This window comes from Lagopus leucura, unplaced genomic scaffold (genome assembly GCF_019238085.1).
Source record: "Lagopus leucura isolate 7727_CA_CO unplaced genomic scaffold, USGS_WTPT01 Super-Scaffold_73, whole genome shotgun sequence".
Classification (NCBI taxonomy): domain Eukaryota; kingdom Metazoa; phylum Chordata; class Aves; order Galliformes; family Phasianidae; genus Lagopus; species Lagopus leucura.
Window position 1 is genome coordinate 33,310,612 of NW_024962252.1, and position 15,838 is coordinate 33,326,449.

Sequence of the window (15,838 nt, forward strand, 5' to 3'; positions counted from 1 at the left end):
AAGAAAGAAATGCTTAATCCTGCTTAAATCCTGAAGAACAAACTGCTACAACAGAATTTTTGCATGTGCTACGCCTAAGCACATTTTTGGAGGTTTCCTTGCTCAGACTAAACTAGACATGAGATATTTAAGTGTACATTTTTTTAATGAAAATCATACATACAGCCTGAAACTAATTTGAATAGAATCTATTAAATTGATCTGTTTTTGTGAATTAACAAGTCCAGCAGAACAGGGTAAACAACCAGTGCTAGAAACAACAAGCTTTATCAAGTACTGTCTTATCCTATGAGGTCTGACTTGTCTCAACATTCTCAATAGCTTTCAACAAGTTGAGTACTATGGGAACAAGGGTATGAGCAAGAAACTATACATCAGACATGAAATCCAGGAAAAACATCTAGGAAGAATCCTCTCCAAAACTGAATGGAATTGTTGGCAGTATACATTTTTCGTAGGTGGAAGTAGAATAAAACTCCTTTTCAACTATAATTCAGTTGTACTTGTTAGACCACTGATTCCTTTAAGGGAGAGAAGATCTGTGATTTCCTCATGATGCAGGTATGCTTCTGTCTACTTTGGTGGCAATAGATGAAAATTTGTTCCTGTATGTAAATTTATATACACAGATATGTATTCCAGAAGCTTCACAGAAGTTCATGTCCTTTGAAATATAACTAATTAAAATATCATCTGAACTTGATACTTGGAACTGTGTGGCAGAGAAGGCAGCTTTGCCTGTTACTACTTTCCCAGAAGACTGGGAAGAGAAGTAATCTTGAGTTTTACCAATAGAAGCCTTGATGGGCTTCCATAGATAGGAGATGCAAATGAAAGTCTGTCTGGGGCTACCACAGCAGAAATTCAGTAAACTACAGGATCTAAAAAGAAGATGAAGGAAACTAAGATGATAATCCAGCTGACAAACACAAACCAAAGACAAAACATTGGCTTATCTCTCCCATTCCAATCCCTCACAAATCCTGAATCTCTCTGTTACCACAACTGAAAAGATGCCATACTGGCTAACAGAAAAGAACTGTTTTCAGTGGTTCTAAGAATTTGTGTCTACCTCAGTATGACTCTTCTAGATGCTATTATGGATAGCATTGCTTAGAACATTCAAAGTAGCCTTACAAAACCTGCCTACTGGAAAGCTAACATAAGCATAATGCATATGTTAAGCATATAAGCATACATATAAGCATAACATAAGCATGATGCCCAACTCTTGGGCATCATGTAGCAAAATAAATTACACAATCCAATGAATACAACCAATGCTTTCTTGACAGAATTTTACATTGATCTAAATTAATATTGTACAAATAGGGATGAACGAAAGAGTGCCAAGACCAGTCATAAAGCCTGTAAACACTGTATGCACCCATTTATGAAAAATTTCCTATATCTCAACACACTTCACAATTAACAACTACTAGTGTTTTTCACATTAAGATATTTGTCTTTAAGTCCCCCTCAATGAAAATTGGTCTACAAAAGACAAACATAAACTGCCAGGCTTTAAAAATGATTAAAAGACAACAACAATTTCTTTTTTCTAACTGGTCCATTTTTATCTCATATGGACTTGAGAAACACTTGAATTATGTGAGAAAGTTTTGAGGATAGGTAGTGTCTATTGTAGCTTCTGTAGAGAAGGTATTAACTAGTTCTAGTATGTAAAAAATTATATAGCAATAAAGAGATTTTTGCGTATTTCACCTAATTCAAGCTTGAATTTAATGTAACTTAAAGTTAGAATATTTAAATTAAAAACATAATATCTATTTTATATTTATATACATACATATATTATAAATATATAAAGAAGTAATACATGCATGTTGCATTACCATAGTTTTGTCCTTTGCTTCAATGATAAATGAAATTCAGGTTAATGCAGCTTGCTCATTTGAAACACAAAACTATAAACTGGTTCCCTGATTACATAAAGCAATGTCCACTTGGTCTTGTAGGTACTTCGTAACTTCATACAATTATTTTATGCAAGATATTGGTAAGACATTAGAACTGTGGACATAATCCCCAATGTTTTGTATTTACATAACTGTAACTCAATAATATGGTAAGCATCTTTGTTATGCTCCAAACATTCAAGTTATTAATTCAAATACAAATCATATCATATGCCAATTTATCAAACTAGTAAATAGACAGCCTGTTTGCCCTTGTCAGCTCCTATTTCAAAACCTTCAGAGGTATATTCTGAAACAGATGAAAATATCTAGCCTCTAACAGGGTACAAGACAGGAAGTCCCATATTCAAATACTTTTAATAGAAAACCCTTTTCCAGAAAGTCTCTCATGCATAAACAAAGAACTTTCCTTCAGATATGATTCTTTTTGGGACAGTAGGGGGCTCACAGGACCTGGGGAAGCTACTCAGATGAATGCAAGTCATATGGAGCAAGCTGCACGTTGCGTATTCTAATTGTAGGTGAGATTACTACAGCAAACCACTTCAAGGTACTAGAAAGCTCTATTAGGCAGTAATAATTTTGATATGAATCTCAAGAAAGCAAGTAAAATGGAAGCTGTAAAATTAGAAAAGCAACATCAGATTAAGACATGTTTTAGTACTAGCAGTTTGTCAGCCAAGACATCCATTTTCTCCTATAAAATCCATCCAAGGCAGGCAGCACATAAATGTTATGCTTTATCTCAGAGAAAAATATCTTTTTTTTTTTTGTTGTTGTTGTTGTTGTGAAGAGCAAAGGCAAATCTTCTTTCTTATCTAGAAATCTATACTTTTGGAATATAATTTCTGGTATACAAATATATGTTTCACATAACTTGAATATTCAGCTTTTACACGGTAGTTATGAGCCACACATTTTGCTGTGTTTTGGTTGTAACACAGAAATTCAGATGCAGAAGGTGAGAGAAAGTTAACTTCCAAAACATAGGAAATCTGAACAACTTTTTTTCCAAAGCGATGATGGAAAATGGAATCACTACCACTAATCCAGAAGGAAATAAAGAGTTCTGTATTCAGACCAGGTGTGGAACAGAGATCAATAAATAAAATTTAGTATACATTTTGTAGAATGCAAACAAAACAGAATATTGAATGGATATTTATTATTTGAACATTTTCTTTTCAATAAATTAAAGAATTGTTAGGAGAAACAATGCAAGAAAATGTAATTAAAGATTATATTGCATGAAAAGAAAAACAATGAAAAAAAATTGGTTTAAATTCCTATTCAATAGCAACATGCCACAGTCTTCTGGCTGTAAACCTGGAAGAACATAGTTCTGCTCCTTGTATGTTTTGTATTTATGTTAAAGACTTGTATCATGTGATGTAAGTTGTATAGGGCATGAATATATGAGCAGGAAAAACAAAATAATTCGCTTTCTAAATTCAGACCTTGCAAAGATATTTAAATAGCCTTAACGCTAGTTTTAATACACACTTGAAACACCTGTTTCAAGATTTACCCTCAAATCACCCTTTGTTTTCAAATTAATTTATTTTCAAATGGACATCAATAAGACAGCAGGAAATCAGAATTAATTCAGGTAATATTATTCTACCTCTCTTTCATCCATCTTCAGCCATTGTTTGGGATCATCCTCAGTAGCTAGGAAAGCTATCAGATCTAAGGAAGTAAGCCTTGTTTGACGTCTGGATGAAACAAAAATAAGAACAGGCTTGGCTGGAGAATGGCTTCGAATTGCTGTTGAGAAAAACAGAACTTGAGAATTGGGCTCCTTAATGACAAAACCCACAAATTCTGCTTGTAATACCTACACAGTTGATATACTCTGTAATACCTCTGCTAATAGATGCTCCTCTTGTTCTGACAGACAGAAACAACTGAGTATAAAACATCTCTGAATAAAAAATGACACAATTGCTCAGCTGAATCTGAGCTAATTTACTCTGTTATTTTGGTATCATTTTAATATAAATTCTTTCTAGACTTCAAAGATTGAGCATTTCTCTGTCTTAGCCCAATAAATAAGTTATGTTTTTCTAAGCTATTAGGCTATGTTGTCTTTGGCTAGGTGCCATTAAGGCCCAAAACTTGCCTTCTGTTTGACTTGATTTACAGACTGCATAAATTCAGGTCTGCCTGCAAAATATAATTTCAATGCAGTAAAAATAGAAAAAAAGGTTTAAATGGCAGAGAGTAACCTCTGAATAGCTTATGGTGGACATCATGGAACAAAGAAATGTTGTTTATTAATTACTGTGACACATTTAAACCAATTATGCCTTAGGACTTTCTTAAAAAATATTTTCTTGCTCTGCCCATGTTTCAAAAGTTTCAGGTTCCACCAATTTTTTATGATGTCAGGAATAAGGAATAAATTGAAGTGTTATAGCTTTCACTACACCGTGGCAAACAAGTGGGGGACAAAGTCTACAGATTTTTTTTAACATCAACAAGCACTAGAAGTCTGGACAGTTGTATGTACATTGAATATGCTTTCAGCAAATCCATTTCTGTTTTCTCATGTAATACTTATTCTATCGATTTTGTTAATGAATTATTTCTGAAAATTATTTCATACTGTACAACATTACACATCATTCTTCAGTTATGAATACTATCCTGCACATTCTATATAACTGTGAGATTATTGAAAAAGGATAATCAATGTGTATTTATACCTTACAATTATATATGCCAGTATATCTATAGATTTTAAAAGCCCAGCATCTAATGGATTTCTGTTGCTTCTGGAACAGGTGTGGCATAACAGCCCAAGACAGATTTATTGTTCATTAGTGTTTTTGTACAATGCTCTTGTGGAGGTGTAAATAATCTGAGCTGCCAAGATTGGTCTCTAGTCCACAATCAATACTTTGCTTCTGTCATAAGGATAATTAAAGCAGCTAAAAAGTCACCTCACAAATGTCACCTCAGAATCAACAACAGTTCACATTAGAAAATTTATACTGGAGGTTATTTTTAGTTGATATAATAAATATTCCTTATGCAACCAAGATAAAATATGTTCCAATAAAATGTAAGAGTTTTTCTTAAATCTATCCTGCATGCTAGTTTTCTTGCGAATAAAAAATTGGAAACAGAAGCATATCTGGATGCACTACAAATTTTGAATTTTATGGTTATTGCTTTGAAACTAGAATTATGTGAGGTTAGCCTGACTTGCAACTTCTGTTTACAATTTTTTAATGCTTACATACAGTGGTCCATATGAAAGAGCCTCAGCAGATTAATAATATGAATGGTTTTACTGCTTTCTAAATTTCAAATATTTTTACACAAATGTTTCTTTATGGTGTCAAACATTAGAAGGAAACATGTTTTATTTTCCCTTCATTAGTACTAATTTTATTCTTATGTTCTAAATACACTACATTCCACCATTATATGTTGCATGTGCAGTGCTCTTTACATTTCAGACAAATAGCTCTGGGTCATTAGCAGATGCAGATTCCTCGTATACATGCCAAGAGGACAGACAGTAATACATGCCATAAGTGTGCTGCAAATGTACTGCTAAAAGTGCTCAGAATCTTGCTTATACATTAAAACAGAAAATGTCTGGGAGCTTACTTACCCTGAAATGCAGGCTTGTTCATGCGAGCCATGCGAGGACAGTAATGCTGGCCAGGGAACCCCTGAATGTGTACCTCTAGAGGAACTGGACGTACTGAAGGTCGGAAATTGAACAGACCCATCTGCAAGAAAACATTTTTTTCAAGTTTAATCCTGAATTATCTTATAAATCACTGTTTTGCTTTCCTGCAGCACAAATACGTCTTCTGAAACATTTTTCATACCTGATTAATATTTAGCCAATCAGCAAGATCTCTGGCATTTGCTAATGCAGTGGATAAGCCAACTACTCTTACAGGCTTCTCTGTGTGAGATGAGATGAAGTTTGTTCGAGACACAATGACTTCCAGTACTGGGCCTCTCTCGTCCCCTAGTAAATGTAAAGTACATTGAAAAACAGAGAGAAAAAAAAGTGCAAGCACAGTTCTTCAAATTTAGCTATGATTCTGGTAAAAAATAACAAGAAAGAAAACTATGTTCACCTAGCAGATGGATTTCATCTATGATGAGAATGGAAACTTTCTGAACATAGCTTCTGTTCTGCCAGCTTCTGCTGACACCATCCCACTTCTCTGGGGTAGTAACAATCAGATCAGCTTGAGCGATAGCTCTCATATCAGGAGTCACATCTCCAGTCAACTCTACAACCCTGTAATCAAGAAAGATATTTTTTCAAACTACATAAAACTGGCTTCATAGTGCTTCAGAACATCTTAGCATTCAAACATTAATGCTTAAAAGAGAGAAGAAACAAAATTATATAAAATCAGATTGTTTCTGACCAAATACTTCTAACAAGATTTTCAAAGCTGTTCTGAGATGAAAATTTTTTCAAGCTAATACCACATAAATACCAAATATCATTCCTTTGCAACACTACAAAACATGAAGAGGGTGAATATGAGTCCCAAAAAATATATTGCTTATTTTTCAAAATGAAGATACTACAGAAATATTATGTTACAACAAGATTCACAACACCCTGTCATAGCACAAAAGCTTTCTAAAACAAGTTGCTGCCTGCTGATGTGTGTAGATCTCTGGTTTGAATAATGAGGCTGAACTGTAGCATATCTGCATTTGTTGGTGAAGCTCCATCAAGAGTAGAGCAGAAATTATGCTGAAGTCATTTTTGGGGGAATATTAGTGGAATTCTTCCAGCTGTTTTACTTTATTATCCTTTCAATTTCTACAGACATTATTTGAGATCCATCATTTTAGATTGAATATTTTTGACATTTCTGTAACACATTCTACATCTAATAAAAATCCCTCAAAGTAAAGTGCCTCTTCTATCAACAATTAAGTTACAAATACTAAAATCAATCTCAAAAAGGAAATACCACCTGAAAAGAATTTAAAATGATGAAATAAATAATTTATTCTCACACATCATTAAATAACAGCAACAACTAAACAAGTGCTGCCAGTAAATAAGTTACTGCTATGACAACAGCAGGAATCTCACTGGTAATTTTGTGTACACTGAGTAGTACCTTCTTTTATTGAATACTAGGGTGTGCTTTGAGTTTTAACTCACAAAAAATCTGTATATAGGAGAGTGAAAGGTATTATATCCTTTAAAAATTATATACATATATTTTTTAACTCAAGAAAGTATAACTTTGGAAAACATCAACATGACTGTACTCCTTATATGACATAAAGTAACAGCTTATCTCCAACACCTGTGAAGATCAGCAAAAAATTAATGAGGCCAAGGAACAAATCTATATTCCATACTTTATTTAAGAAAGACAATATATGAATGCTGGTATATAGTTCATATAACTTCTACAAGATCTTTGACAGATCAGGATTCCATTAAATACTTATTTTGAATTGCAGTTTCAATTACCGAGAACACTGCTGAGAGAAGTCTCAGCTTCATATTTGATCTACTGGCAAATAATGAGAATGAAAATATGTAGACATCAAAGTGTACCTCTTTTTTCACTTTTGATTTTGTTCTCACAATGACTACTGATAGCATTTTAAAATTTTTTAACTATTAGAAATTTGAAGGATTATATACAAGCAAAATCTATTTTGAAATACTCAAAAGTATTCTGTAGATTTTATCCATACTTGATGGGCTGTTCTTTTGCTTCTCATTTCTTTGATTAGGTAAGGAGAAACATACTTTTTACCAAGTTTTTCTTCAATCCTAACTTTCCAGTCCTCAATTCTCTCACGAACGAGTGCTTTTAAGGGTGCAATATACACTGCCTGAAAAAAAAAAGAAAAAAAAAAAAGAAAAAAAAAAAGATACTTTTATTAAATTGTACCAATATGAAAAGAAAATGCTACTTGCAAGATTTTGTTGTTATCTGCAAATGAATTAAAGCACATATCCCTCAAATTACCTAAACGAGGACTATACTTAAAACAGACAAACCTGAAAGCATCACTTTGTTTATTGAGCCATTAACAAACAAATAAACTGAGAAACAAACAAATAACTCACTGATTTGGAAGTATTTGTTGCACTACTTAATATAAAAATCCACTGAATATATAAATAAAGCCATATTTTCCAGGACTAGAAAACCTGGAAACATGCATTCTAGAAAAAAAACAATCAGAATTTCCAGCATGTAATATCTTACCCAATTTCTAGATATGTCACTTATTAAAAAAAATACAACTTAAATTATAAAGCTGATTACTCTGAGTAAAATGACATAATATTGTCCTCAAAGAAGCTTGCTGTGCAGGGTGGAATACCTTGACATACAGATATATTTACAAATTTAAGATTAAATATTCCGAACCTCTAGGAAGGTCTAAGCAGGAAGAAACTGCTGCACAAAGAATTCACATATATTTTTTAGAACATATAGCCTGATTTTTGTATTTATTAGAACTAAAAAAGTATATTCCTTGAAAAAATGGCTATTTCGTATGTCCAGTTCATAACCTGAAAATAAGTCTGAGCTTTATTTATCATAGCCAGGACTAACAAATTATCTGAAGATACTAAGATTTCAAAGACAAATAAGTGATTTATGTACATTATTTCTGATCAATTCAAAGGTTATTCTTTGATTAAATCTCACAAACAAAGACTTTAGAGCTAAAATGTGGGTACCTAAGACGAGATGTCTAAGTCATGATACAGCCACATATTCACTTTGAAAACAAAACTCCCCAAAGCAGAAATGCTGAGCTTTATGCAATTTGTTTTAAGGTGTAACAGAGGATAGGCTTGTAGTAATTAATTACAATTTATTTATTTAAATATGAGAGAGAATGGAGCTAGCTGTATTGACATGGAGGGTAACTAATTGCTTTAAAACAGAATTACTGCTAGTAGAAGATTAAAGGCTAAGCAAAAACAGCTTAGGTAAAGCAGGCAATTATAGAAAAGGAAAACTAGCACGTTGGTACAGTGTGTTTTCAGATTTAACACTCATTGCACACTGATTAATATATAAACTTGAAATAAAAACATATGCATTTTGTATTCAGACAGTTATAAATTGGAGAAAGCAAAATTCAGTTTCCAATAGTCTTCCTAGCCTTCTGGGCTGCTGAAAACATATACTAAATGGTTCTAGGAAATCTATTTTACAAACCTTTGATGTGGGATACTTGTTAAAAACTCTAAAGATGGCTAATTCAGCTGCAACAGTCTTTCCAGAACCTGTAGGTGCTCCAAGAAGAACATTACAGTCTGTGTGATAAAGAGTATGAAATATCTGGGTCTGGATAGGATTGAAGTGTGTGAACTTGTAGAGGACTTCATATTCTGGATGTCCTAGGGCTGTGACAGGCAGAGGTTGAAGATCTAGAAGCTCTATAAACACAAAATAATCATGAGTGCATGACAACAGATGCCATCACATAACAGAGTTTACCATGAAGCTAAAAATAATAACATCTTAGTGGAAAGCTTCCACTGGAAATGGCTTTACTTAATATCTCATATCACATAGAATTCACACTGGGCTACTGTTAACTTCCATGAGGAATACCGAAAAGTTGATTTTACAGATCAGATATTTCTTGAATTATTATAGTTAGTATTCCGACAGCTACTTTTTTCCAGTTGTACTAAGTTCTAAACTCACTATTCTAGATCATGTGTGTGTGTCCATCTTATGATAACAGAATGAGGAGTAAGAAGACAGCAGTCTGCATATTTCAGATTCATGAAAAAGATCTTTATAGTGAAGAAGGAAGAGCTAAGATTCTTTGGAGCTTCTAAATTAATGGAGTAATGCAAATCAGAGGAGAACAATTAAATTCTGAGTTTAATTCTTTAAACATGTAATTAAAGATATAATCTCAATAAATAAACAAACAGCCCTTCAATACATGATTCTCAGTATATCTTGAGGGCATCTGCTATCCAAACAATTAGATTATGGAATTTGGAAGATGACATATATAACCAAATTGGATTTGGAAACCTACCAAATTAAGGAGACTGCACTGATTCTGCTATGCAGATGCTTGCTTTGAAGTTGGTCTTCTATTTTTTTTCCTTTTTTTTCTTTTTGTGGCTAGAGGTCTCATTTTGTTTTCAGGGTGCTTCACATAAAGGTATGATGTGGGAGTTATGAAATCTACTGAGGCAATTATGCCTAATATTCTTCACATGCTTTTCCCTGATACCTTATGGCTGTTTTATCATTCCCACTAAAACTGATTTCTGGAGTTCCGTTGAGGAGAAAGGTTTTCTGTCTAGCAGGGCCTCTATGTACTTCATTGTTGAGTGGGAACCAGATGGGAATTGAAATCAATTATCATAAATCCTAGAGGCTCCATAACTGGTGATGTGTAAATATCTTTCTGTTTCTTCTGAATAGTAGTCAGCGATCAGTCAATTAGATAAAAAGGTTACACATGCTTTTCCAGACAGTGTAGGTACAGTATAACAATAGCTAAACACTTCACAAACACATGTGAATTTATGCATGCCAAAGGACAACATCGTATGAGAATGAAGTATTTCTGAAGGCAGTCACTTCACAGACTGCTAGATGAGCCAAATGTAATTACAGTGGAAAGGTCTTACAATGACATCAGGCTCAATGAATGTACAAAGCAATTTATATATCCAGAAAAAAAGAAGCAAAACACAAACACATGCTTCTGTGCCAAGTGTTAAAAAGGAGGGGGAGGGGAAGGCCATGACTTGATCAGCAGTGCTGAGTTGAAATTAGATGTTCTGTACTGTAACAATGCTTGCTATGATGCATTCATGCTAGTAAAAATAGTGAAGTTGCCCATTTCCAAATTTTTTTCCTTTCCCGAATACCAATTACAATGCAACCTTCCATGCTAAAATTATTTTGAACCAGTCCACAAGAAATGTAATGACTACAAGTACTAGGACATATTGTAACATACATATTTGCCTAATTTTATTGTCAGTTTCAATTTTTCTCTGGTGAACCTGGAATAACAAAAGATCTGCTATAATGCTGAGTCAAAATAAGCTGGATTTTAAAATTTTAGAGAGCTCTAAAAAGTGAAGAAATAGTATCAATAATACAATTATGAGAAAATGAAATAACATATACTTCTCTATTATGAAGAACGAGTTAGAGATTTATTACATTATTGTAAGGAAAATCAATGCAAACAAGAAGAACGGAAAGAAAATGATCAAATTTCAAATACCTGTGTGGGGTGGATGTCTCTCTGGAAGAATCAGATGTTGAAAATTTATGATACACACAGCCTCTGCTCCTAACCATCTATCAGACACAGCTCGAATGTAATACTGAGAAGGCAGAGGTTCGAATATTGGGATTGTAAACACCAGCAGTTGAGGTTCTTTAGTAATGACCTAGTGCAAACATTGTGTAGAAAATAATTACTGAACAGACAAATCAGTAACTTGACAAATCACATAGATTGCCTCACTTTCATAAGTATTACTAATACAAAGCAATAATTATGTATGCAACTCCAAATGCAAGATATTTGCAGCTATAAGATAGTCCATCACTGGCAATAAATTTTGCTTCCATTTACCTCAAGGCAAGACTAACTCTTCATCCTTTCTTTTAACAGAAAAAAACATTATAGTCTTTTCTTTTTCATCTGATTAGAAGTGTTCCACTTTCGAAAAAAGGGACATCTAAAATTAGAAAACACCTTTCTGAAAGTCCAGGCTTAAAATGAACATCTGAAAATGAAAGCTCTGCTTCTGTTTAGTGCAAAATTCTGTTTGACTGTACAAATTTATTTCTTACTGAATTGACTTTTGTCTTGCTATGAGATTCTGAATAAAATACATTACCTGTTTTTTCTGAATGATGAAGTACTCTGAATGATAAATGTGATCATTAGTAGGGTCTTCTACCCAAATCCACCAAGGCTCTCCAACAGTGCCATGTACCTTTAAGAGCAGAAAACACATCTTTATTTAGATGTTTATTTAGGTGTTTATTTAGATGTTGTGTTGAGGGACGTGGTTTAGTGGGAGCTATTGGGAATAGGTGAACGGTTGGACTGGATGATCTTTTAGGTCTTTTCCAACCTTGGTGATTCTATGATTCTATAATTTTTTATTGTAGTTGTAGTGAGGTTTCCAAGATTTGCTGGGTATACCAGGTATATTTCTAAACTATGCATGCTTACAAAGGCATCTAGAAATAAAGAAATCAGAGATATAAGCAATATAACATTTCTAATTAATCTGTCTGCTTAAAGATCATATTGCAATGAGTTTCCTTAATGTACGTTTCCTTAATGGACATAATATAAACACACCAAAACAAATGCCTCAGCTGTCTATAAATAGACTGAACTGCCAAGGTTTTTACCAGGATCCCAAAACAGGATTTCTTCTCTCTTTTCTTCACTGTTTCAGTGTTTGAATTCTGTGCACAGAAACACTGTCTTTTGCTGTCTGTCAAAAACACTCTTTTAGGAAAAGTTGTAGTGAATTCTGACACCCTTCTCTCTCTTACTCCTCCTTTTTTTTTCTAGAAAGAAGCGGTTATCAGATTCAGAATATCGTAGCTTGATCTAGTCACTGCTATACAATACGTGAGAAGAACACAGAAGCACAGAATCACCAAGGTTAGAAAAGACCTCGAAGATTGTCCAGTCCAAGCATTCACCTACCACAATATTTCCCCTCTAAACTATCTCCCTAAATGTTTCTTGAATGCCTAAAGGGACAGTGACACAACCACCTTCACAGGGAGCCCGTTCAAGCACCTGGCCACTCTTTCAGAGAATAAATTTTTCTTTATATCCAACCTGAATGCAATCTGGCACAACTTGAGGCCATTTCCTCTGCTCCTATTGATAGACAGGTGGGAAAAGAGGATGATGTCTATCTCCCCACAGCATCCTTTCAGGCAGTTCTAGAGAGCTGTAAGGTCTCCCCTGAGCCTTCTCTTCTTCAGATTAAACAGTCCTCTCCTCATAAGACTTGTGCTCCAGACCCTTCACCAGCTTTGTTGCTCTTCTCTGGACACACTCAAGAGCTTGGAAGTCTTTCTTGTAGTGAGAAGCCCAAAAATGAATGCAGTACTTGAAGTGCGTCCTCACCAGAGCTGAATACACCTCCCTTCTCTGCTGGCAATGCTATTTCTTGTGCAAGCCAGGATGCCATTGGCCTTCTTGGTGATTTGGGCACACTACTTGCTCATGTTCAACTGAGCCCCCAAGTCCATTTCTTCCAGATTTTCTTCCAGTCACTCTGCCCAAGCCAGTAGTGTTTGGGCTTGTGGCTAAAATGCCGGTCCTGGCACTCAGTCATGCCCTCTTCCAGTGGTCCTCAGCCCAACAATCCAGCCTGCCCAGGTCCCTCTGAAGTGTCTTCCTACTCCAACTATCTCAACTTGGTATCATCTGCAAACTTATTGAAGATGCACTTAATATCCCCATCCAGGTCATCAGCAAAGATATTAAACAGAACAGACCCCAGCATTGAGCCTGGGGAATACCACTCATGACTGGCTGCCAGTTCTTTACCCAGCAAAGAGTGTACCTGTCCAATCCTGGGCTGACAGTTTCTCCACAATACTGTGGGAAACAGCGTCACAGGCTTTGCTGAAGTCTAGGCTCTGTGAAGTAGACTACACCAACAACCTTCCCCTCATCCACCAGAAGGGTCACTCAAAGATCACGTTGGTCAGGGAGGACCTGCCTTTCATGAACCCATGCTGGCTGAACCTGATCACCCAGTTGTCCTGTACATGCTGTGTGAATTACATACATACAGCTAGCTCTTCATGAACCGCATACCATTTAAGAACTGATGCGTACCTATATTTTGGACAACTGCTGCCCTAAAACTGTGTCCAATATATGATTTGGTTATTAATATTAGTTACTCTGTATTTCTTTTGGACTCTTCCTGGAGCAGAAAGGGTTATTTGCCCTGTCTGGATATGTTCCTTGGCTATAACAATACAGTAAGATTTTATGACTGGAATCTGGCTCACAAGCTTTTACTAAACTGAAGAGCTCCCAGCACTGAAGACTGCAGCCCATTAAGAATCAAGATGATGATGTCATACTTAATGTTTACCAAAATGTATCTCTTTGCCCATCCCTTGTAAAGGTAAGTACAAGATTCATGATGAGATCATTCTAGAATTATGAATCCAGGTAAAGGAACAGTCTTACAAACATGAACTGTTACCTAATATTTTTAACATTCTGATGACAGTACTCTTCTAAACAACTTTTCAGAAAAGTGTGTGATAATGAAAAAGTAATTTTGGACCTTCCATGGCTGAACTGAAAAGGTACTTATCCATTTTTATTAACTATTAAATTTAACTTTTTTTGTCTCACTAGATAGAAGTTTCATTTAATAAAGAAATAAGAATATCACAAAACAAAACAGCAAGAAACAGCTAGCTGATTAAAAAAAAGTAAAAAAAATATTGAAGAGATTTTCTAGTTTTGATGAGTAGCAGTGTGCAAGGACTAGAAGAGTTCCATATGTTGAACTGACAAAAGGCTTACAATATTTCCAAAGCAACTATTAGGAATACTATATCAAGGGGTTGTAGTAAACGTGGGCAAAATCTGCTTTTTTGCTATAACCTGTCAAGTACAGAGCTGAAATACATGATTTGAATTCTGTGCAGACCACTTTTCAATTTGTAAAAATCTAGAAGAATCTGAACTTTGTAGACAAAACTAAAAATAGGGCAAGAAATTACTTTGTATTATTGTGGAAATAGCTTAATATGACTTTTTTTTTTTTTTCTTTGATAGCAATCGGGTAACATGGATGAAAGATAAATGATAAAACTTGTTTCAATCATAACAAAAAATAATCCGTATTAAAATTCATGTTAGAAACTCATTTAAACATTTTTTTTTGTAATAAATCCAGGTAGCAAGGGAAATCTGACCTTACATATTTTGATCATTAACCTTCCATTCTCAAGCTAACTTGGTGAAGCTTCCAAAACAAAAGAAAAAGCCTTTAGGCAGGAAAAATAAATTCCAATACCATCTAAATGTTTATGGAATAAAACTCTAATTTACTTGTGATTAAAGTAAATTTGTGAGGGGATTTATAACTTATTTTTTAATAAAGGATACTTAGTAGGCACCTTTCAGAATGATAATTTCCCTTATCTTCTAAGAGAAGAAAAAGACAAACGTGCTTGCCCACTCTCTCTGTAGAATGTTTTAAAAGTACAAGCAACAATACAATGCCCCCATGTGGACATTTGCATTTCATTTAGATTTCTCTTATATCTATTTCTAATGAACAGATTCAGAATGGAAGGGTGTGGGTATATGTAAGCATTCAATTAATATCTTGACTTTTCTGTTCAGGCAAGTTACAATACAGAAAAGGCATTGATGTGAATACATATTTGTAAAGCAATGAAGTGCAGCAGAATTTGGCATACAACACAAACTGTACTACATGGCTTTATTTTATGAGTCTGACATTCATTCATATTTTAGAAAGCCATCTGTGTCTCCTGTTTTCTTGCTTCTCCATTTTGGGCATATATCTCAAATCTGCGTGTGAGACACTATTGATATTCAGTATAAGCACTTGCTTCAACTTGATATAAACGCTACAACCCTGTTAAAATTAATAGAGATAAAAAGATGATCTTTGGTTGCCCTCCTCTGTAAAACTCTTAGAGGTGATTCCATTCCTATTACCAAATTGACTTTGCAGTTAAAATAAACATTATTTTCTAATTCAGATAGTTGTAGCCTCCCCGTAATTGGAGCTAAATGAACACTTCTGGTTTTACTCCATCTATTTTTTTATTTTATTTTTATTTTTATTTTTATTTTTATTTTTATTTTTATTTTTA

The 15,838-nt window shown here is 34.3% G+C and overlaps 1 protein-coding gene across 3 annotated transcripts in view; it reads right to left on the bottom strand.

Annotated features, from left to right (window-relative positions):
- The window catches only part of ASCC3 (activating signal cointegrator 1 complex subunit 3), a 258,462-nt gene that overhangs the window by 62,117 nt on the left and 180,507 nt on the right, over positions 1-15,838 (bottom strand). For all 3 annotated transcript variants that reach the window (XM_042886807.1, XM_042886816.1, XM_042886824.1), the window contains exons 23-30: positions 11,821-11,919; positions 11,196-11,364; positions 9,143-9,363; positions 7,708-7,793; positions 6,047-6,213; positions 5,789-5,934; positions 5,566-5,686; positions 3,565-3,707 (exon numbers count right to left, since the gene is read on the bottom strand). In XM_042886807.1, coding sequence (XP_042742741.1) covers positions 3,565-3,707; positions 5,566-5,686; positions 5,789-5,934; positions 6,047-6,213; positions 7,708-7,793; positions 9,143-9,363; positions 11,196-11,364; positions 11,821-11,919 — 1,152 coding nt within the window. The remainder of the gene's footprint in view (positions 1-3,564; positions 3,708-5,565; positions 5,687-5,788; positions 5,935-6,046; positions 6,214-7,707; positions 7,794-9,142; positions 9,364-11,195; positions 11,365-11,820; positions 11,920-15,838) is intronic.